The 22,965-nt window shown below is 39.9% G+C and overlaps 1 protein-coding gene across 3 annotated transcripts in view; it reads left to right on the top strand.

Moving 5' to 3' along the window:
* SPATA48 (spermatogenesis associated 48) overlaps positions 1-22,965 on the top strand; it is an 830,213-nt gene that overhangs the window by 619,557 nt on the left and 187,691 nt on the right. For all 3 annotated transcript variants that reach the window (XM_044064826.1, XM_044064825.1, XM_044064824.1), the window contains one exon: positions 16,567-16,674. In XM_044064826.1, the coding sequence (XP_043920761.1) occupies positions 16,567-16,674 (108 nt within the window). The remainder of the gene's footprint in view (positions 1-16,566; positions 16,675-22,965) is intronic.

The following is a 22,965-nucleotide window of genomic DNA, read 5'->3' as shown; positions in this document are numbered from 1 at the left end:
GTACTTGGTCAACTGTATTAGCACAGTAAACCTTAGCAAGGCATATTCAGAGCACATTCAGCAGCTTACTTTACAAATGTTTCTGCACAAAAAAACCTTTGGAAGCTGCCTCTTGGAAGTTGGTGGTAGAGTCTAGAGCAGGGGTGTCCAACCTTTTGGCTTGCCGGGGCCGCATTGGGTGAAGAGAAATTTTCTTGGGGCCGCATATAAAATATATCATATAGGTAACTTTTTCGCTGCTGCGGGTGACCAAAGTAGACCTCCTGGCTGTAATGTAGGTGCATTCGAACAATGAATAAATGTAATAAATGCCTAATATTTGCCTTAAAATTCTAATTCTCATTCTAATTCTGATTCTAATTCTCTAATCTAACAGTTAAAGCTAACATCTTAGTTAATATATTTTTTTTTTTTACAAATAGATATTCACTACAGCACTAGCATTTCTCAATGGGAAAACCAGTCCAGCAGTCCAGCTACGTAAAATGCCAACATTAGCAGTCCTATAATACTATAATCCACAAAAATAAGCCAACAAATGTGCAACAAAGTAAATAATTCACATTACTGACTTAATAAAACAATTCTGAATAAGCTACAAGAGGGTCTCACCCAAACAAATAACTGGTGCCGGAAACATGGCCTCAAGCTAAATGTAAAAAATGCATCATCATCCCCTTTGGGGAGAGTGATGATCCCAAAAATTATCACATTAATAACAAGGTTGTAAGCACGCAATCAGTCGTGAGGTGCTTGGGCACCCAGGTTGTGACGACCATGTTGTCTCTGTTGTACGGAAAGCTTTTTACATGGCCCACTTCATTAGTAAGGGTATCTTATACAGGGACAAGGAGGTCATAACATTCCTGCATTCTTCCTTTATAAGAGCCACTACTGAGTGCAAAGCCCTTTTTAGCATGTGCCTCAGCAAAACAACCTGCCAAAAGAAAGACTACAACTATTTCTGACAAAAAAGGTCAAAGGACTAAATTCACTTAGTTATCCAAACAGACTAAAAAGCTTCTTGCTTTCCTCTGTCTCTCACTGGCCCCTATAAATTTCATCACTGGCTTGCTTTCCAGGCTAAGAAAGATCCTGCCTTAAGATACTTCCTCCATCTCAGAAATACTGGTTATACTTAAAACGCTCACTACAAAGACCACAGCCTTCACTGCAACATAAACAAGCCACTCTGTATGGACAGGTTCTTGACACAAAAACTTCAGCTTCTGTAAAAATATTCCCTCATTATCAAACAATGTAGTTCAGCAACACAAGAACTGAATGGATAGCCATGAATGTACTCCTTGAGTAAGTAGCATAGCCTTCATCAAACCGGATGGAAAATCCACATACTAAACTTTCCTTAGCTGGATGGCTAAGATCGAATATTAGTTACTCAAGTCTACTTGCCCAAGAAGAGGGGTCTATTTAACTAAGAATTCCATTTGCAAAAATATATTCAATATACATATTAAATCTCTTTCTCTCTTACACACACACACACACACACACACACACACACACACACACACACACACACACACACACACACACACACACACACACACACACACAAGGAGTCCCTACTTCTAAAATAGGCAACCTCAGTAATCACATGAATGAAATTGTCTGGAAGTAAAAATAGCTGAAAAAAAATCATACTAGAGATGGACTCATCCATCCAATTTCCTACCACCAAAAGGACCATCAATAAATTAGCAAACAACTGCTCAGCAAAAAGTAAATCAATAAAAAATCCATAAACTCTCTTAAGATCAAACTACATACTTGAGTAAACATATAACTTCCCTCCAATCTAAAGCCATTTGACATTTAGGCATTTTAATTTGTGCAGAAGTTATTCACAGACTGACAGTTTACTGAGCTGTCACATTAGCACTCTACGTCAGACTTGGCATCCTCCACATCCCTACAGGACCACACCCATACTGCTAGCATTGTCCATTAAATATAAATATCCATCCAGTGCAATTGGCAAGAAGTTATGTCTTAAAAAATCTACTTTTGGCATGCCTAGTACCCAAGTATCAGGTTTTGAAACAAAGAAACATTCTCCACAGTCCGTATGTCTATGTCTTTAGTAATCATCTACTGTTGCAGCCCTCCCAACAGACAAACACACACATACACACTAAAACCCACAACATTTAAAAAATGACTTTGTGCCCACCTGATTTGCCAGTATTGATGTTCCACCAAAGCTGTACTTATTGTTGTCCAATATACCACTGCTTAGAACCCACCAATGACAAAACAGTACTGGGTGCTTTTTTGTTTGTCAGAAAAAACAATTCAACTTTATATGCTACAGTCCTACAAAGTCAATCCACTACTGACCCATTAACCCTAGGCTGCTGTATTTTTTACTTCCTGGAACTGCATTACCTTGGATGACAAATTTTATTTCCTAAGCAAAAGACACAAATTGGTAGATGAAGCGAAAATCCATACAGTTGAGAGGTATGATTTCATATTCAATACAACACTCTCTGTCAGGAAAGCCACAATTTAATGAAAGTGTACTTTTAATGTAGGATATATTTGTGAGCTAACTTATTTGTGTTCAGTAGGTAGATTGATCGTCATTAGCCTCTTTGTGCATGTGTCTCTCTCTCTGTCATGCACACACACACACACACACACACACACACACACACACACACACACACACACACACACACACACACACACACACACACACTGTTCTACTTTCACATACACAAACATTCTGCTTTCATGCATGTACTCACTCCATACGTACCTATTAACACAGGTAAGTGCTGTCCCTTTCAAAGGCAATGTCAGATAATCCATACATGAATCCCTCTTCAGCAAGAACCCACACTGATTCTTTGGCACGAAATAACGTCAGGAACACACAGATCCTTCTTTGGCGCAAAAAAAAAAAATCAAAACTAGAAGGGTGCTTTGGTGCATGCGCACACCGACAGAGTTCCAGGTCACGGGCGTGAAAAATACAAAAGAAAAAAGTGTTTTGGGGCATGCTTATGTTGATGTTGCAGTTAGAGGTCAGGGGCCGAGCTCTGAGGGCCGCATGCTGGACACATCTGGTCTAGAGCATTTTACACAATGATGACGTTGTATCCTTTTGATTTCACACAAATGTGTGACAGTGTATCCTTTAACTGTCTACCTCCTGCAAATGATTAAAGTAATTAATGCAGTGTTTAGGGATCTATGATTTAGTGTTACAGTAACAGCCTTCTAAGAAAACTAAACAGTTATGTAATTAACAGGACTGTAGAGCTCTGGGGTGAAGTCACTCTAATGGTAAAGTTACCTCACTCCACCCCCCCACCCCCCCATGGAGGTTCTGACTAGTTTGATTATAACTGTTTCTGTTTCTATGTGCAGTGTTTACAAGCTTATTATAAGACTTGTTATTGTAATCTGCCTTCCTCATTCTGAGAATTTGTTTGCAACAAATGCATTTCCCTGAGAAAGCCCTGTGTATCTTACATGACAGCTGGTGTGTGTGCAATTTGAGATATATATATATATATATATATATATATATATATATATATATATATATATATATGTGTGTGTGTGTATGTATGTATGTTTCCCCTTCAAAACATCTAAAACCCATAACATCTAATTTCATAACATTGAGACCAGAACATCTAAAACCCCAAACATCCAAAATCCATAACATTGAATTTCATAACATCTAACAGTACAAATCACATGAAAATAACATCCCCTCCACATATAACGACATGTAATGACACCAAATTACCAAACACACTTTTTACTATCTTTCTGCAGGGGGGCTTGATATAGTGGGGTTTAGGAAATTAACTTTTTTCCACTATAGTGCGATCTTGGAGTTGGTATATTTAATTTACGAGGGGGGGTGCCAAGGGGCATGCCCCCCTGCAGAAACATAGTAAAAAGTGTGTTTGGTAGTTTGGTGTTATATGTGGAGGGGATGAGGTGTCATTTATTAATGAGGTACATATTGCCTACCAACACATTGATGCCTTATTAGAATATTTGGTGGAAGATAGAATAGATGGGGATTTATACAAATTTCTAAAAGTTGAACATCCTACCCTTGCTACCATCGTAGGAATTCCCAAAATTCATAAAAACATGTTACATCCACCATTTAGGCCGATTATTTCGGGGAGTAAATCTAAGACCTTTCCATTTGGGAAAGTTGTGGACAGCTGGTTAAAACCAATTTATGGGAAGGTGGATCACATAGTCAAGGATTCTTGGGACTTCCTTAGCCGCTTAGCCCCCTCATTGTGGAAAGAAAATCTGATTCTGGTGACCATTGACGTGGTTGACTTATTTTCATGCATCCCAAGGGATGAAGGGATGGATAGGTTTGTCAGTAGCATCAGGAAATTTGGTAATTTGGACTGGGAAAAGATAACTCTATGAGTATTGTATTAGATTAGAATTTCATATATTTTGAGGAGGAATATTATCGGCAAAACAAGGGTGTGGCGATGGGAGCAAGCCAGTGCCCCAGTATATGCAAATCTTGTATTATTGGATTGGGAAGAGGAGATTGTGTTTAAAAGTAGGTGTATGAAAAATATCAGATGTTATATCAGATTTCTTGGCAATATGTTTATTTTATGGGATGGAAATGACAAAGAAGCCAAAGAATTTGTTGGATATTTGCATGCATTTAGTCCTTTTTTAAAATTTACACACCATTCCAGTAAAGAAGGTATATCATACCTTGATACATACATTTCCCTAACAAGCATGGGATTTAAGTCTATAATCTTCAGGAATGATACAATCAGTAACTCCTATTTGGAGTATAACAGTTATCATCCTAACAAACAGAAGAAAAACATAGTGAAGGGGCAATGTATACGAGCAGCCCGTATGACCTCTGACCATTCAGAAATGTTACAAGAGTTACATTATATAGGAACTCTGTTTAAGGAGAGAGGATACCCCACTCCAGTGGTGGATGATGCTGTCACATATGTTAGTAGTGAGTGGGGGAAAAAATACAAGCCATTGTTGGGAATGGAATTGAGTAGTGGTATTCAAAAGGTGAAGGAGAAAGGTAATAATGAGTTGAGTAAAGCTTGTATTTTGCCTTTCAATAAAACCACGGGAGATGTTAAAAAAATTATAAAGAACAATTGGAGCATCTTGAAGTGTGATCAGGAGATTTATGCACTGGTGGGGGACAAACCCAGGTTTGTGCATAAGCTAGGATGCAATTCGAAAAGGAAATTTCATAGTGGTAATTTACATATACAGCCAGGTAGGAGTGTCACGACTAAGTGTGGAAGATGTAACCAGCGTTCTGCCATATTGGAAGACCATACACTCGTAGTAGGCAATAAGAGTAAAACAATATTAAGGTTTAAGAAGGGGAATTGCCAGACATCGAATGTTGTGTATTTTGCCCAGTATACCAGATGCCCCAGTTTTTATGTGGGAAAAACTGGGAGGCATCTCAAAGATAGTATATATGATCATCTGTACGCCATAAGGAAGGAGGACGTAAACAATGCATTATATAGGCATATTAGGGATAACCAGGAGTGTGTTACATTTAAGTTTGCCCTGTTGGAGGTTTTGCACCTATCCAATAGGGGGGGAAATATAAAAGCATTGTTAAGTAAAAAAGAAGTGAGATGGCAAATCTTGTTGAATGCCATACCTTGCCCGGCATTAATGACCATATACCTTTAAAACCTATCATTGAAGCAAGGATGTGAGTGATGTATATATTTTTTCCCACAGGTACTCACCTATTCATGAAGGGGATATGATGTCAGTAAATTAATTAATTATCTCTTATAAAATTTAAATAGCAAGATTGTTATTGGTTGTATCTTGTATATAAACCTTCAGTTATTTATTGGAAGTGTTCTGATGAAGTCTATTTTTAGATGAAAGCGCTTAACCATTATTTTAATAAATATAATTTTTAATTCTTGAGCCGTTGTCTAACACAGTGTGTGTTCGTGGTATCCACTGTAGTAATTTATAGTTTTGATACAATAGTTGGGACTACGTGGCTTCGTTTGTGTGTTTTATATGTGGAGGGGATGTTATTTTCTTGTGATTTGTAGTGTTAAATGTTATGAAATTCGATGTTATAGGTTTTAGATGTTCTGGGCTCAATGTTATGAAATTAGATGTTATGGGTTTTAGATGTTTCAAAGTAGACCCGTATGTATGTATATGTGTGTATGTATATATATATCTATATATACATCTATATATATATATATATATATATATATATATATATATATATATATACATATATATATATATATATATCTATATGTGTGTATGTGTTAAATGCCTCTCTAACTTGTATAGGTACATTAAGCACATTTGAAAGTAGGAATAATAACAGCATTGGTTCTCATAGGGCAGAGTGAGTTAGCTGACTGAAAATTCAGCTAGGTACAGAAAGTTGATAGGTAGTTACTAGGCTTGCAGTCCAGGGGACCAGTGAGGTACCTAGCCCAGATTCCCAGTTGCAACTGTCTGGTTAAGTGACTAACTCAAGGTCACACAGTAAGCAAATGAGGAGGGAGGGAATGAAGCCCTATACCACAGGAACCATAGCTCACAGCTTTAGCTCTCTGCACCAGCTGCCAGACTAGTCAGAATGGATTTTATACAAATGTCTAATGAACAAAGGTTTAACTGTAATCAGACCTTTTATAATTTGAATGAAGGCGAACGTGAAGCACTTGTTAGTCTAAGCAACAATAATGAAATTGTAATTAGGCCTGCAGATAAGGGTGGGGCCATTGTTGTTTTAGATAAGCAATATTATGAAGAAGTGATGCAAACAATGCTTAATGAGAATGAAACATATCGATTAATAAGTTCTATACAGCTAAATAAGATTATTAGCAATATGCATAGCAACTTGTATGATTTATTAAAGTGTGATATCATTGACCTTGATTTATATAAGTACTTTCTAGTTGAATTACCAACTGTCCCAACTTTCAGAGGGCATCCGAAAAGTCATAAAGATTATCAGAGCCCTAAAATGAGACCAATTGTCTCGAGTAGAGGGTGGTTGACAGAACCACTCTCCATTTATGTTGAGAAATAACTTAAAGAGATAGTTCAAACTACACATACTATAATTAAAGATACTCAAGATTTTCTTGAAACTTTCTTTGAATGTATGAATAATAGTAATGAGCTGCCTGATATCTGGCTGGTAACTTCAGATGTGAAGTCGCTGTTTACCATGATACCGAATACAGAAGGGCTAGAATACTTGAGACACATTTTATGTGCAAGAAATGTTAGTAAGGATAAAGTGATGAAATGTATGCTGTTACTTGAGCTCATTCTGGAAAATAATGATGGGATAGTGTTCAATCTCGCCGTTTGTTCTTACACATGGGTTCGGAGCCGATCCTCGGCTCCGTGTCGGCCGCTTGCAAGCTCTGCATCGAGAAGAAGCTCGAGACAACCTAATACCCACAATCCCCCTCTGCCTTTACCTCAGATCTAGTTTGCCGCTGCTGCGTTCGCATCACTGGGATCTAGCTCGAGCAACTTCAGATAAGAAATAACTTTTATTATTGTTATTTTGAGAAAAAATTATTCTAAAAGTACTTTTTGGTGACATAGTGTATGTGTGTGTGGTAAGGAAGAAATACTCGGTACTGCTAAATTTAATTAAACTTGTTAGAGTTTTTCGGGCCTTCCACTCCTTACTTGAATTTGACAACCGGACTGACTATATATCGGATTCGACAATTTTTACTGGATTTGTCTCTCTACTGGACTTGACCTCTTTTTCTCTTACCTGTTTCCTCTTTAAGATGTCTGAGAAAATTAAATCAGGTTTTAAACGTTGCCAGTGTGGCCAAAAAATGTCAGTTACTGACAACCATAGTTCCTGTGTCTACTGCCTTGGCCCTCTCCACTTACAAGAGGACTGTTCAATTTGTCACTCTTTTAGTGGGAGGGTCATGACAGATAGGCGCAGGAAACTCATGGACAGGGGTTATTAAACCTTCCTTTCAGGAGGCTCTGGATGCTTCAGACCAGGCATCCAAATCCTCGAAGGAATCGAAGACGCCGGAGCCCAAGTCATCGGCTCCGAGCTCGAGTAAAGTTAGATCACCGTTCCACAGACTTGGGCGAGTGTTCAACTGTTGTCAGTTCTCGAGCCTCGAGTCTTGGAACCGTGATGGAGCTCCTCCTCGGCTCTATTGAGGTCGGCTCGCCTTTTCCTTGACCCGTTCTTCATCTAAGCTCTCCGACATCGATGTGGATCGTGGGTGCAGAAGTTATTGGAGCATTCGCCCTATCCAAACTTATTTCGGTTCCACCCAGTTGGTGTCGAAACTTGAAGGCCTCCCATTGTCTCCACCCATTCCTCCGAGACCTGTCCAGTCTTTGGAGCCGAAGAGGTTGATCTTCTGATTGTGGAGCCCTCGGGTCCAGAACCGTCTTTTCTCGGTCTGTTCCTCTCACCTCGACTCCGTCAGATCCGTACAGGAGTCTCGGAGCCGACGATCTGTCCTGTTCCGGGCCGAGAGTCGAACTGACGTTTCAGTTCGACTCTTCCTCGGGCCTCGGCATCGATCGCGGCCCGTCCTCGATGTCGATGCCTTCGGTGCCTGTCTCGGGATTCTTCCCATTTCTTCGAACCGGAGATTCTTCACTCGACCCGGGGCCTCGATCCATGAGGAAGGTGTTGTCTACCCAGACAACCACATCAGTAGAAGCAACCTCTCTCCCCCATAAAGGGCCGTTATCCTCCCTCTGCACCCACGGCTACATCCAAGTCGAGCACCGTGTCTCAGCCACCCCTGGAGGGCCCCCTCTTCTTCGGATGCTCCCACCTAAGAAGTCCCTAGGAAAAGATTGTGTAAGAGGAGACACTTAGATTCTCCACAAGAATCTTTGACATCCGATACTGACTTGAATGAGTCAGAAGGGTCCCTAAGTCACCTTCAGAAGATGTCTCTTTTCTGACATATTGGAGATCCTGAAACAGAGCGGTGACTGGCAGTCCCTTCCCCTTCTGAGGATGAGTCAGTCTTGCTGAAGGCATTTGGCTCGCCTCTGGGTCCTCCGTCATTACCCCCCTCCAGCCCTTGATGAATTAATGGAACTTATTGCTCGAAGGCGTGGAGGCTCCTGACACAGTGGAACCAGTCCCTAGGAAGCCTAATAAGTATATCACTGCACCCCAGGACAAGACTTACTTGACAAAAGGAGTTCCAGTGACGGCTATGGCGGTGGCAGCGCCACAAAAAGGAGATGTCGGAATCTTCCTCATCTGTCCATCCCCTAATAAAGATTCTAGGACTATGGACAGGTACGGGAAGCGCATTTTAGTTCAGCTGCTTTTTCCATGCGATCCCTGAACTATTTGACCCACTCTTACACGATCACAGAGGGATCTAGTCAAAGAGTTGGGAGATACCCTCCAGGGTACTACAGATGCTGCTGTCTCAGAGAAAGTGACAGCGCAACTTAATACCCTTACATCCATTGTGAACTCGTCCATGAGGCTGATCTCTTACGCAGCCGAAGGTTCGAGTAGGGCAGCAGCTTCAGCGATTGCTCTTCGCAGACAATCCTGGATGCGCTTATGTTCATTTATGGAAGCCTTCAAGTCTTCCTTTACTAACGCCCCATTTGACGGTGCCACTCTTTTGGCCCCAAAGTAAAGGAGACCCTTACCCGGTGTGAGCAGGAGGGAAAGACTCTGTCTGTTGTCGGAGTCCATTTTCCACCCCATCCAGACCGTACCCAAAGGGCAACGTGATGGAAAATGTGGTTTCAAAACCCCAAGGAGCTTTCCCAGGCACACAGGGTGATGCCCTTCTAGAGGCAGAGGAGGGGCAGAGGTGGAAGACGCCGCCTGGCAGAGGGGGTCCCAGAATCAAGGTGACAGGGATACACTCCTGGTAAACCTTTCCAGCACTCCTGAGAGGAGGCCCGACTGTCCTGCTCTGGAGGCAGTCGGGGGTCGGTTAGCTTTATACCCTCAGGCCTGGCAAAACATAACTACAGACAAGTGGGTAAAAACGTGGTTACCAGAGCTTACAATATGCCATTTCTATCCTATCCCATTCCAAAAAAAAGACTCCCAGATGTGCCGCCCATCTGAGAGCCAGCAGCTATAGAAATTTCAAAGCTGCTAGAAAAAAGAGTCATCCAACCAGTCCCAGTGGACCAAAGAGGATTCGGAACTTACTCAAGGTTCTTTTTAGTTCCAAAGAAAACAGGGGACTGGAGGCCCATTCTGGACCTAAGCGACCTCAATACCTTCGTCAAGAAAGAAAAGTTCCGAATGGTCACGCTTCAATCGATCCTTCCATTCTTACAGAAGGACGACTGGATGTGCTCAATAGATCTGAAGGATGCATACTACCACATCAAAATGGCCAGGGCATCCAGAGATCATTTGCGCTTCCGCTGGGTGCCAGTCACTTTCAGTTTCGAGCCCTGCCCTTTGGTCTGACCTCAGCCCCAGGGTCTTCACCAAATGCATGGCAGTGGTAGCGTCTCACTTGAGACGCCTAGGATTCCAGGTGTTTCCGTATCTGGATGACTGGCTCCTTTCTGCCACCACCCAGCGTCAACTAGTACAGGCCAGAGACTACACTCTTCAACTGTGTATTCACCTCGGAATTTCCGTAAACTTCGGAAAATCCTTACTACAGCCATCACAGCGTATCTTATTCATAGGAGCGGAATTAGATACACATCAGTTAATTCTAAGACTTCCTCCAGAAAGGATACTTTCACTTCAGACTCACATACGTCTTCTTCTTTTGTCCAGGAAATCCCCAGCAAAACTGGTACTGACGGTTTTGGGACTCATGTCAGCTTCTCTTATTGCAATACCCTTGGGAGGACTGCACACGAGAGTCCTACAATGGCTACTGTTTGCACAATGGTCGTTCCAACAACTACCTCTGACACACGAGATTCTTATAACGAACACATGCAAATCACACCTAAACTGGTGGCTTCAGACTTGCAACCTTTCCAAGGGGAGACCATTTGTGCTACCCACGCCGACAGCTACGGTGACCACGGACGCTTCCCTGATAGGGTGGGGGGGCATCTTTCAGGGACAGACAGTCCAAGGCGAATGGACCAATTTAGAGTACAATCTGCACATCAATGTTCTAGAGTTGAGGGCAGTGTTTCTAGCGTTGCAACACTTTGCTCCCCTTCTTCCTCTGGGAACTATTGCAGTTCAGACGGACAACATGTCTGTAGTCTGGTACATAAACAAGCAAGGGGGAACCAAGTCCTATCAGCTATGCAGAGAGGCCATGAGAATCTGGCAATGGGCGGAGTCCACGGGTCGCTTTCTGATAGCAACGCACATCCCGGGTCATCCAACGCCATAGCCGACAGGCTGAGCAGAGCAATACTGTTACCGCACGAGTGGTCCCTAAAACAGTCAGTTGCAAAAGATTTTTCGCGTGGGGCCAGCCTTCCTGCGATCTGTTTGCCTCCAATGAACGCCAAATGCAGGAGCTACTTTGCCCTATTACCCTCCAGGGAAGTCCCCAGGGACGCACTGATTCACGATTGGCCCCGGGTCTCCTGTACGCATTTCCTCCCTTTCCCTGATCTCAAAGTTTCTCCAGAAAGCCAACAACCTACACAGGACAATAATCCTCATTGCCCCATTCTGGTCTCGTCAAATTTGGTTCCCCTTCCTCATGACACACTGCATTCGGGGACCCTGGATCCTGGACCCAGAGCCAGATCTATTGACTCACTCGTCAGGGCTCCCACCCGCTCTTGTCCCTCCATCTAGCAGCTTGGCTGCTCCAATTCCCAACTTAGCCAGGTCTGATCTTCTTTCGCCTGCAGTTCAGAATATATTAGTGGCTTCTCATAAAGCTTCCACTACTAAAACATACACTAGTAAGTGGAAGCGCTTTGTATTCTGGGCGAGTACACAGCAAGTGGACCCTGTTATAGCTCCTTTGAATAAAATATTAGAGTTTTTAACAGAATTGTTCCATCAGGGTGTTTCTCCTGCCACATTAAGAGTTCAATTGGCTGCCATTTCTAATTTCCATGTGGAAGAATGTGGGGCTCCTGTTATGGCCCACAGACTTTGTAAAGCTTTTTTAAAAGGGGCTTTTCACATTAGACCACCAATTAGATCTCCTACGTCACCTTGGAGTCTAAACTTATTATTATCTAAGTTGATGCTGCCCCCCTTTGAACCAGCCTCCTCTTGCCCATTGAAATTTTTGTCATGGAAGACTCTCTTTTTGGTAGCCATTACATCTGCTAGGCGAGTATCTGAACTTCAAGCTCTCTCCATTAAACACCCTTATTTGATCTTTCACTCTGATAGAGTTTCCCTTCGCACTAATTCATCCTTCCTTCCTAAAGTTTGTTCTGTTAACAATATTAATCAGTCCATTGAATTACCCACTTTCTTCAAGAATCACTCCAATAAAATGGAGTATATGTTGCACAAATTAGATGTCCACAGACAACTAAGGTTTTACTTGGATAGAACAAAAGATCACAGGAAATCTGATCAACTTTTTGTAGCCTTTGCTGATAACAGAAAAGGAGTAGCGGTTACTAAAAACTCTTTCTAAGTGGTTAACTGATTGTATCATCTATGTCTATGATTCTTCAGATCAAACCCCTTTGCACAAACCCAAAGGACATTCCACAAGGTCAGTGTCTACATCCCTGGCTCATGCAGCTCGCCTACCACTAGACGCTATTTGTGCGGCTGCTACTTGGTCTAAACCACATACATTCATTTCTCATTATAAGGTAGACAAGGTTTCTAGGGACAGGGCAACCTTTGGTTCCACTGTGCTCAAGAACGTCCTTCTGTGAGTTCCTCAGGAACAAGGCGCTAGGGGCGCTACCCATGTGCAAGAACAAGCGAGATTGAACACTATCACATATAGAAGTTATGTCCTTACCATAACGTTCCATGTGGAGTGTTCATCTCGCCTTTGTTCTTACATTCCCACCCTCCCACCCTTAGGAAGAACGTTCAGTTTGGAGCCTGGTCTGGGGCATTCTGCTTCTGCATTGCAGTTGTTGTATATATAGTTGACATGTATATATATATATATATATATGTATATATATAGACTCTTAGTTTCTGTGCATATGTGATATTGGCATGAGTGTTTCTCTCTCTGACTGCTGGTTTGCTTGCAAACTAGATCTGAGGTAAAGGCAGAGGGGGATTGTGGGTATTAGGTTGTCTCGAGCTTCTTCTCGATGCAGAGCTTTGACAAGTACGACGAGCCGAGGATCGGCTCCGAACCCATGTGTAAGAACAAAGGCGAGATGAACACTCCACATGGAACGTTATGGTAAGGACATAACTTCTATTTTTTGTATATGCAGATAATTATTACTTGCAGACAAAAGGGGTGGCGATGGGAACACCTTGTGCGAACACATACGCCAACTTGGTCATGGCCCAATGGGAGAAGACATTCATCATGGATACGAATTATGTTGGAAACATCAAATATTACAAAAGATTTGTAGATGATGTTTTTTTCCTATGGGAGGGTACGGAAGTCGACCTATGTCTATTCACTGAATATCTCAACCAGACCACCACTTTTTTGAAATTTGAGGGCAAATGGTCTAGAACAGATATTGAATTTTTAGACATCCTTGTCACAAGAAAAGATAATAATTTCATAACATCACCATATAGAAAGAGCTACAGGAAAACTAGCCTACTTCATTGTAAGAGTATGCACCCCAGACATATAATACCAAAGTATGATTATTAACCAAGGACGGAGAATATCTAAACTAACTAGTGATGATACTAAATGTGAGCTAACTTTGGATACTCTGAGAGATGAATTTATTGCGAGGGGATACCCCAGGAAAGAAAGTGATGTTCTAAAAGATCCAGTGGTAATAGATAGAGAAGGGAAGGGGAGACCTTACTTTAAGTAAAAGAATGATAATGCAACTGAATCAACACAAATGATGATGCATACTAATGTAACCAATGCACATATTAGGCTGAATGTACCATATTCAAATAATAACAGGAACATATGTAAGATAATAAACAGCAATTGGGCCATTTTGACCACAAATTATCATATTCGAACTTTGGTTGGTTCTAAACCTAGATATAGTTATCGCAATAGAAAATCATTGAAAAGACTAGTCTGCTATGAAGAAAGTAAAGGGAATAAGGTGATATCAAATAGGCAAGGCACCTACCCATGCAGAAATTGTAATCAATGTTTATATATGCTGTGTTCTCATATCTTTATACATCCTGACAGCAATAGGACTTACACGTTCAGACATTATGCTGACTGCAAGTCCAGAGATCTTGTCTATTTAGCTAGTTGTATGAAATGTACCAGCTTCTATATAGGAAAAACAAATAGGACATTGAGAGAGAGAGAGTGAGAGAGCATGTTTATGCTGTAAATCGTGAGGATGAGACCAATGCACTAGCTAAACATGTATTAAATCATGATTTAAGCCATAAGTTTAGATTCATGGTGGTAGAGTTGATTGGAAGAAATAAGAGGGTAGGAAATGTAAAGAACCATACAGAGAAGCAAGAAATAAAATGGATAATAAGTATGCAATCAGACAGGGGAAAAGGTTTGAATGATAAGATTTCGATCAAACCATTCCTGAGGGATAGACCATTGAAACATTAAAAAGGAAATGATAGATTGTTTCTAAGGATATGGATATTTATTTATATCTGTGATTTTAGAGGTATTTATATATAGATATTTCGTATATATACTTCTATATATATATATATATATATATATATATATATATATATATATATATATATATATATATACTTCTGTATATATAAAAATGTTTGCATATATATTTTATACATATATATATATATATGTATATGTATTTTTTCTATTTTGCTTTTGCAAAATAATTTGATATGTATTTAGAATGCTTATATGTGATTATTTTGTGTATATTGAAATAAGTATATATGAATAGGAATTTATATTAATAATGAGTTCTAAATTAACAGCAATATGCATTTATTTATTTTATGGTAAAATGCATTCTTATATATATAAATATTTATATATATTTAGATTTGTATAAATCATGCTGTTTTTCAAATATTATTTTTATAATGATTTCTTATTTTCATTGACTTTTATATTATTTATAGTTAAGAAAGGTTCTTAGATGTGATATGTGTATGCATTTGGTGCCATCTAGTGGTCACGATTGACAGGGATAGAAATTTTCAGTATATTTATTTTTGGCCCCTTTTTTGATATTTAAATGCTTATGTAATGCTATTTGATATATGTCTGATGAAGGGTTTGGATGTAACCCAAAAGCGCTTACTACCCTGACTGTTTCATTTTATTTCAATAAAACGAATTGCAACCTGAAAATCAAATTTTCGAGCCATGGTGGTACTTGGTGATTTGTTTGAAGTCTATTTTTTAGATGAAAGCGCTTAACCATTGTTTTAATAAATATAATTTTTAATTCTTGAGCCGTTGTCCAGCGCAGTGTTTGTTTGTGGTATCCACTGTAGTAATTTATAGTTTTGATACAATAGTTGGAACTACGTGGCTTCGTTTGTGTTTTATATGTGGAGGCGATGTTATTTTCTTGTGATTTGTAATGTTAGATGTTATGAAATTCGATGTTATGGGTATTAGATGTTAAATTAGATGTTATGGGTTTTAGATGTTTCAAAGTAGACCTGTATATATGTATGTATATGTATATATATATATATATATATATATATATATATATATATCATGTCAGTACACACACATATAAACACACACACACACACACACACACACACACACATATATATATATATATATATATATATATATATATATAGATATAGATATATATGCGTGTGTGTTTGTGTTAAATGCCTCTCTAACTTGTATAGGTACATTAGGCACATTTGAAAGTAGGAATAATAACAGCATTGGTTCTCATAGGGCAGAGTGAGTTAGCTGACTGAAAATTCAGCCAGGTACAGAAAGTTGACTTACTAGACTTGCAGTCCAGGGGACCAGTGAGGTACCTACCCCAGATTCCCAGTTGCAACTGTCTGGTTAAGTGACTATCTCAAGGTCACACAGTAAGCAAATGAGGAGGGAGGGAATGAAGCCCTATACCACAGGAACCATAACTCACAGCTTTAGCTCTCTGCACCAGCTGCCAGACTAGTCAGAGGGTAAACTCTAATGTTATGCTTTAAGCAGTGACTTCTCATCAAAGTTATACTGTTATGGTAAGTATCATACAGTTACAGGATGATACCTTGTGTGGAAAATACCCTTTTGCTGTTGCTAATAGAAATGTAGATGATAGTATTGCCATTTTCTGTTTTCAGCAAAATGTTTTTTTCTTTTTTTTTTTTTTTTTTTTGCATAACTGCTGTTAAACTGCTAAATTATACCATGCGTAACAATCCGTAACTGTGTTTGTGTCATATCACAGGAGCAGCTATGCAGTTGCTCTTCTTGCTAACCGTTTTCCTTTTTTCTTTGACAGTGGATGTGTGGGTGCTGAGAACTTAGAAGATATAGACAACCCTGACAAGGAGATTATTTGTTTCACAATTCCAAGAACATTTCAGCCACAATATACCAGTACTGCTCAGTATGTAGTCAGTTTGATTCCTTTTTACAGATTTCAGTGCATTAAATTACTGTTTCTAATTGTGTGGTTTTTATTATTTCTAAAATTGCTATGCTGCTATGTCATTTTAAAGTTATTATTACGTGTTTGCATTTTATGGGTTTTTTTTCTGTTAGCCAGTTCTTCTTGTTTTAATTCATTTATTATATGGTGCAGAAGAACATAAGTCAAATCATAGCATGAAGAGGGGATTCAGTCCAGCTGCAAAAGGCAAATAACTAGTTAGAGAAAGCCCTTACTCATTAATTTGACTTATGCCGCTGGTAAGACCTTGTGCTAAGCTGTTGAAAAAGCAATGAAAATATGATAGCATTTAAATAACAACAGTTCTAATGGAGTAATGCCCCAAACATATCTTAATTGGTGCTGAACTCTGTGATATTAGAAACCTGTGCATACTGGCAGGTATACATGCATATACATAACAATGAATACATGGCAGCTACCAAAAAATAACTCTTCTTTGTGGCATACCTGCCTTCATCCTAAGGTAACCTCATGATTGGATACAGCACAAAAAAAGAGGATAGATTACAGGCAAACAAACTCTGAGTGTTTTCAAATTAGTGAGTAATTGGCCAGCAGGTATTTATTTCATACAGCAGGAAAATCACAGAAATGCAGAATTTGGTGATAAAAATACACATTACAACAGAAAAATCACAGAAATGCAGAATTTGGTGATAAAAATACACATTAATCATAGAACTCTCTTTTTGCCAATTAAAATAAGGTAATAGACATATAAAATAAAAAAGAATGAAAAACCTTCTGTTGAGGGCATTTCAAGACAGACAGCATTTTAATGTAATTCAATTTAATTTAATCTATTAATTTATTATGTATTTAAGTGAACTAGTCTATCACAGATCCTGTTCAGACATGGCCAGAGTTGCAAGATCAAAGATAAATGTGATTATATATGGATAGTTATCTAATCAACCAGCATGCTTTTTTATTTATTTTTTTGCTGGTGAGAAGAAGCAGAAAATTACAGTACCCAATGAAAACCCATGAAGACCCAGGAAGAGTAAACAAACTCCACACAGTTAGTTTTTGGAGTTCAGGACTGAACTCACTTTGTCATTGCAGTGCTGCACAGTGGATTTATTTGTTATTTTGACTCATTTGCAAAAAAAAAAAAGATTAAATGTAGTGGAGGAGGTAGAGATAAGAAGCCTAGTCAGTTAGAGAATAAGGCTAAAGGTTGAAAGGCCATTACATGATGTGACCTGGTGTGTGGGAAGAGTAGTATTATTTGGTGTGGAGGAATTTGTTAAAAGTTCATCTCTGAAGGTGGGGAAGGGAGAGGGTAGTTCCTTTAGTGGGGCAGAGGATTAGGTGCATGGTTGATGCAGTGTAGCCTGGTTTGTAGGGTTGGGGGGGGGGGTTCATAAGTTCATTGGTACTTACTAGGCCATTGATCTGTGAGGATCTTTAGAAACCTAGCCATCCATTCCCATGATGTTTTTAGCCCTTATGTTTTAAGTACGAATATTCCAGAGATGTGAAGAACATTTACACATTGAACCTATCCATGAGAGACAAGAGTACTCAACTATGGATGAGTTTGTGATTAAAACATCCATTCATCCAGATTCTGTTCGAACAGTATCACAGCAGTATTTGGCTTTATGTGGTGAGGAAGTTGATTCCAAAGAAGTGGCATTCTCTGTAATATATATATATTTATCCCTCCAGCATGTTTTATTTATGTTGTAAAAGAGGTTTAGATCTCTAGAGCAGGTGTTTATGCCTGCTTTGGAATTGAAAATGTGCAATAGGTCCGGCAGGATAAGGTCTGTTGAAGCTCTGTTTGTGAAGTCTAAAAGACATTGAGAAGAAAGACAAGACTTAAGATAGTCCCCATAGTTTTTTATGATTTAGGTCCTTGATATTTTTTTTTTTTGTAAGAAATCATTGTGGGTGGTCAAGTTGTGTCAAATGTTTGCACAGGTACATACTAAAAGGGGGGTGATACTCAGTGAGTGGCCTGATGAGTGCAGTACAGTGGAGTGATTGCATCCCTGGACCTGGGCATCATACCCTTAGTAATAAGCTGTACAGTGAAAAAGCACTTTCGTACAACAGTGGATATGTGGCTGTTACACAGTTCATTATCTACATAGATTCTCAGATTCCAGACATAGATCAATATTCAGGGGTGTGCTGTTAATGTAATAGCTACAAGAGACTTCTTGCTTGCTGAAGGATACTGTTATACATTTCTTGGCATTCAGCCTTAGCCTATGGTTTTGACAATAGCCATTCATTTGGGAAAACCTCAACCTTAGCCTCAGTGATCACTCCCCAGCATTCCTACTCAAAAACCACCTATACAAGCTAAACCTGTCATCTACTGTCAAATACGCAAAAAAACTAAACTTTAACCCACTTATATTCATCTCATCCCTCAAAGAATGTAACTGGCATCCTCTAAAGTACCTCAGTCTTGATGATGCAGTTGAATTTTTTAATACTACCTTCCTGAGTATCCTTAATTACCACGCCCCCATAAGACTTTCCAGAACCAAAGCACAACCCTCCCCATGCCTACAGAAAACCACTAAGTTCGAAATGAAAAACAGGGATAAAGCCTGGGAGCACTGACACAAAACCAAAACCCCCTCAACTAGACAGAAATTCCTTGAACTACGCAATAAAGTCAAAAAGCTAATAAAACAGGACAAATTCCAAGACTACCAGTCTGCCCTAGACTCCTCCCAACACAACCCCAAACAATTCTGGTCCTCCATAAACTCCATCCTCCACCCAGGTAAAGTCATTACCCCTCCTCCTAACATCCCTCACTCCTCCGAATATATTGCTACCTCATTCAGCACACACTTTACACAAACCATACTATCACTAGCTAGACAACACAACCCCCTCCCGTCCAAACCACACCTTCAACTAGTAATCTCCCCACTGTCTTCTCTTTTTCTCCTGTTCCTACCTCCAGCATAAAAAACTCCTAATTAAACTTAAGCCCACCAAATTAGCAGCAGACAACCTCCTAATTGAATACCTACAAATTGCAGCTGATGCTCTAGCCTACCCAGTATCCATCTTGATTAACCAATCTCTGTCAGAAAGTTACGTTCCCACAATATGGAAAGTATCACATATAATTCCCCTCCACAAAGGCAGCCCCTCCACAGAACTAACCAGTTACCGCCCCATAGCTATTCTGTCTCCACTCTCCAAAGTACTAGAGAGATGAATTCACTCTCAGGTCTCAGACTACCTCCTTACTAACAACCTCCTTTCCAATACTCAGCATGGTTTCCGACCAAACAATAGCACCACCACTGCCTTACTCTCCTTTACTAACACTATCCTCCTTCAGCATAAAAACAATGGCTATCTTTCCTCTGCTACTTTCCTAGACCTATCTAAAGCATTTGACATGGTCCCACACAAGCAACTCATCTCTGTCCTCAATAACCTATCCTTCTCTCAGTCAGTCACCAACTGGTTTCAGAGTTGCCTGTCTGACCACCAACAATCCATTGTATGGCAGAATGACATATCTCCCCAACTACCTGTCTCCATTGGAGTTCCCCAAGGATCCATCCTTGGACCCCTACTCTTCTCTGTTTTCACCAATTATCTAGCCTCTGCCACCAAACATGGCACACTCATCCAATACGCAGATGACTGAACCATCATCTGCTCAGCCCAGTCCCTACCCAAACTGCAAAAAGTCACACAGGAAGCCTTTTCCTCTGTTGAAACTTGGTTATCCGCTGCCCAATTAATACTCAACCCAAACAAAACTAAACTACTCATCTTCCAACCCACCAAACATACTCAAAACAACTCTCACTTTAACATCACAGCAAAAGACAACACCACTATACACCCAACAGAACACACCAAATTGCTAGGAGTGGAAATAGACAATAAACTAAAATTTGACATTCACATGTCCATGACCATAAAAAAATCCACAAAAAACTAGGAGCATTATACAGAAATAAGCAACTTCTCACCAAAGCAGCAAAGATTTTAGTAGAAAATTCCCACCTTATCTCCACCCTACTTTATGCCTCTCCAATATATACCAACCTAAGGCAATGCGATCTAAACAAGCACGAGACCTGCTACAACAAAATCGCCAAATTCGCCAAAGGGGCATCCTGCAGTAGTCACCACTGTCTCTCACTTGCTGAACTGGGCTGGCTTGAACTCCCTCACCTCCTTCAATGGTATCAACTCACACTCGCCCACAAACTAGTAAACCATCCTCTAAGTGTCCCATCCCTCCAGAATCTACTCCAACCCTATCGCACTACCAGACCACTAAGATCCAGCAACAAAAATCACTTGCAGATCACTAAAGCCAATAACTCTGCTGGTGAAGCACTATTCTCTTGCACCATAGCCAAATTATGGAACTCCCTTCCACCCACAATTGCCATCGTACCATCATGCACCCACTTCAAAACTTTACTAAAAGCACACCTAAAAAACATGCTGGCTATGCCCTTGCAACTCCCACTGTAATATCACCCACCCCATCCAACCACTACCTTTCTTTCCACTCCACTAACTACCTTGATTATAGCAAGCTCAGATGCTCATAAGCCTAACTACTTATTATACAGCAGGAACTTCTTATTGTAACAATTGTTAATGTCTGTTATGTACTTCGCAGATGATAAAGATTCTAGTTGTCTACTGATGTACTATGTTCTTCATCTGTAACTATGTTTGTAACTGTTAATTGCTATGCTGATCAAATTGTTAATTGCTATGTAAATCCAATGTAACTGCTGTCTGTATATTTTAACTGTGGAGCTTTTCTCCCCGGGCCTTTGCTGAAAATGGACCAATATCCAGTTGGACAATCCCGGTCAACAAATGTAAGTAAATAAATAAATAAATAAAATACTTCTTGGAGGATCTTTGTCTTCTGAGTAGTTTATGATGGTGCACCACATACCACTGGATTACAGAAATCTGGTAAATTGAGTTAACAGTGTAAACAAGCCACAAAAAATAAATTAACACTGATGAAGGGAATTATCCTGAAAGCTTTTCTGTATAATAAACTATTTGGCCTTTAGAATCCAGTTTTCTTTCATTTTTTTGTAGTTTATGATGGCACCAGTGTAAAATCATCTGAAAACTTGTTCAGCCATAAACCCTTAACATTAGCTTTGACCTCTGAGAAGCAAATGCCAAAGAGGAGTGGCCGAAGGACTGAACCCTGGGGTACACCATCAGTGACAGGTCTTTTGGAAGAGGTAGTGCATTATACTTTTTGGGTTCTATTTGTGATCCAATTTGTTGTTCGGCACATTAAATAGGGATTAATATTTATCTGGGATAATTTATCTATGGTACTTGAATGTGGGATGGTGTTGAATGCTTTTGTGAGGTCTAAATATGTCATGTGCACTGATTTGTCCTTATCTATTGCTTCAGTAACCTTCTCAAAGATGTCAACCAGGTTAAGTAGGCAGGATCTACCCGTAACAAATCTGAAGTGGCTTGGGTGGAAGTTGTAGGTTACCCATGTCCTTATTTATTAATACTGTAATAACCCTTTTCATAGCCTTACAGATGAGGCTTGTCAGATATATAGGTTAATAATTTCCTGGGTTCAAATTCAGTGAAGCCCCACTTTGTGGAGGAGGATGACACGTGCTGTCCTCCTCCTTTCATCTAGCATAAAGCCTTTTGGAGGTTGATAATGAATAGCCTCTGTAGGGGTGGGGGAGTGGGGTCTGATGGTTCCTGTTTCAGGTTGGCTAGTAAGCAGCCCATTATATTACACAACCCCCTTCCTTACCCACCTTCTTTTTCTACCCCATACCCATCGCTACTATAACTAAACCTCCTAAAACTGAAACCTGGTTGCAGTGCCCTTGACAACTTACCCCAGAATACCTCAAAATGTCAGCAAGATCCATTGCCTACCCCATTAGTATACTTCTCAGTAGATCCCTACAAGAGTCCTATGTTCCTACTATCTGGAAAAAAGTATATATTCTTCCCCCTCATAAGGGTGGTATTAATACAAATATTTCTAATTTCCGACCCATTGCCATCCCCCCCCCTCTAAAATCTTGGAAAAATATATCCATTATCAACTTCTAAACTATCCACTTCTAAACCAACTCCTCTCCCTAACTCAACATGGGTTTAGGCCAGGCCACAACACTATTACTGTTCTTATTTCCTTTATGGACACAGTTAATCAAGCTAGAAACAGTGGTAAATTTGTATCCTCACTCTTTCTCG

Source organism: Protopterus annectens, chromosome 3.part0 (assembly GCF_019279795.1).
Source record: "Protopterus annectens isolate FY-2018-M chromosome 3.part0, PAN1.0, whole genome shotgun sequence".
In the NCBI taxonomy this organism is placed as follows: Eukaryota; Metazoa; Chordata; order Ceratodontiformes; family Protopteridae; genus Protopterus; species Protopterus annectens.
The sequence above is the reverse complement of the archived record's forward strand: the minus strand, read 5'-3'. Positions and strand labels throughout refer to the sequence as shown.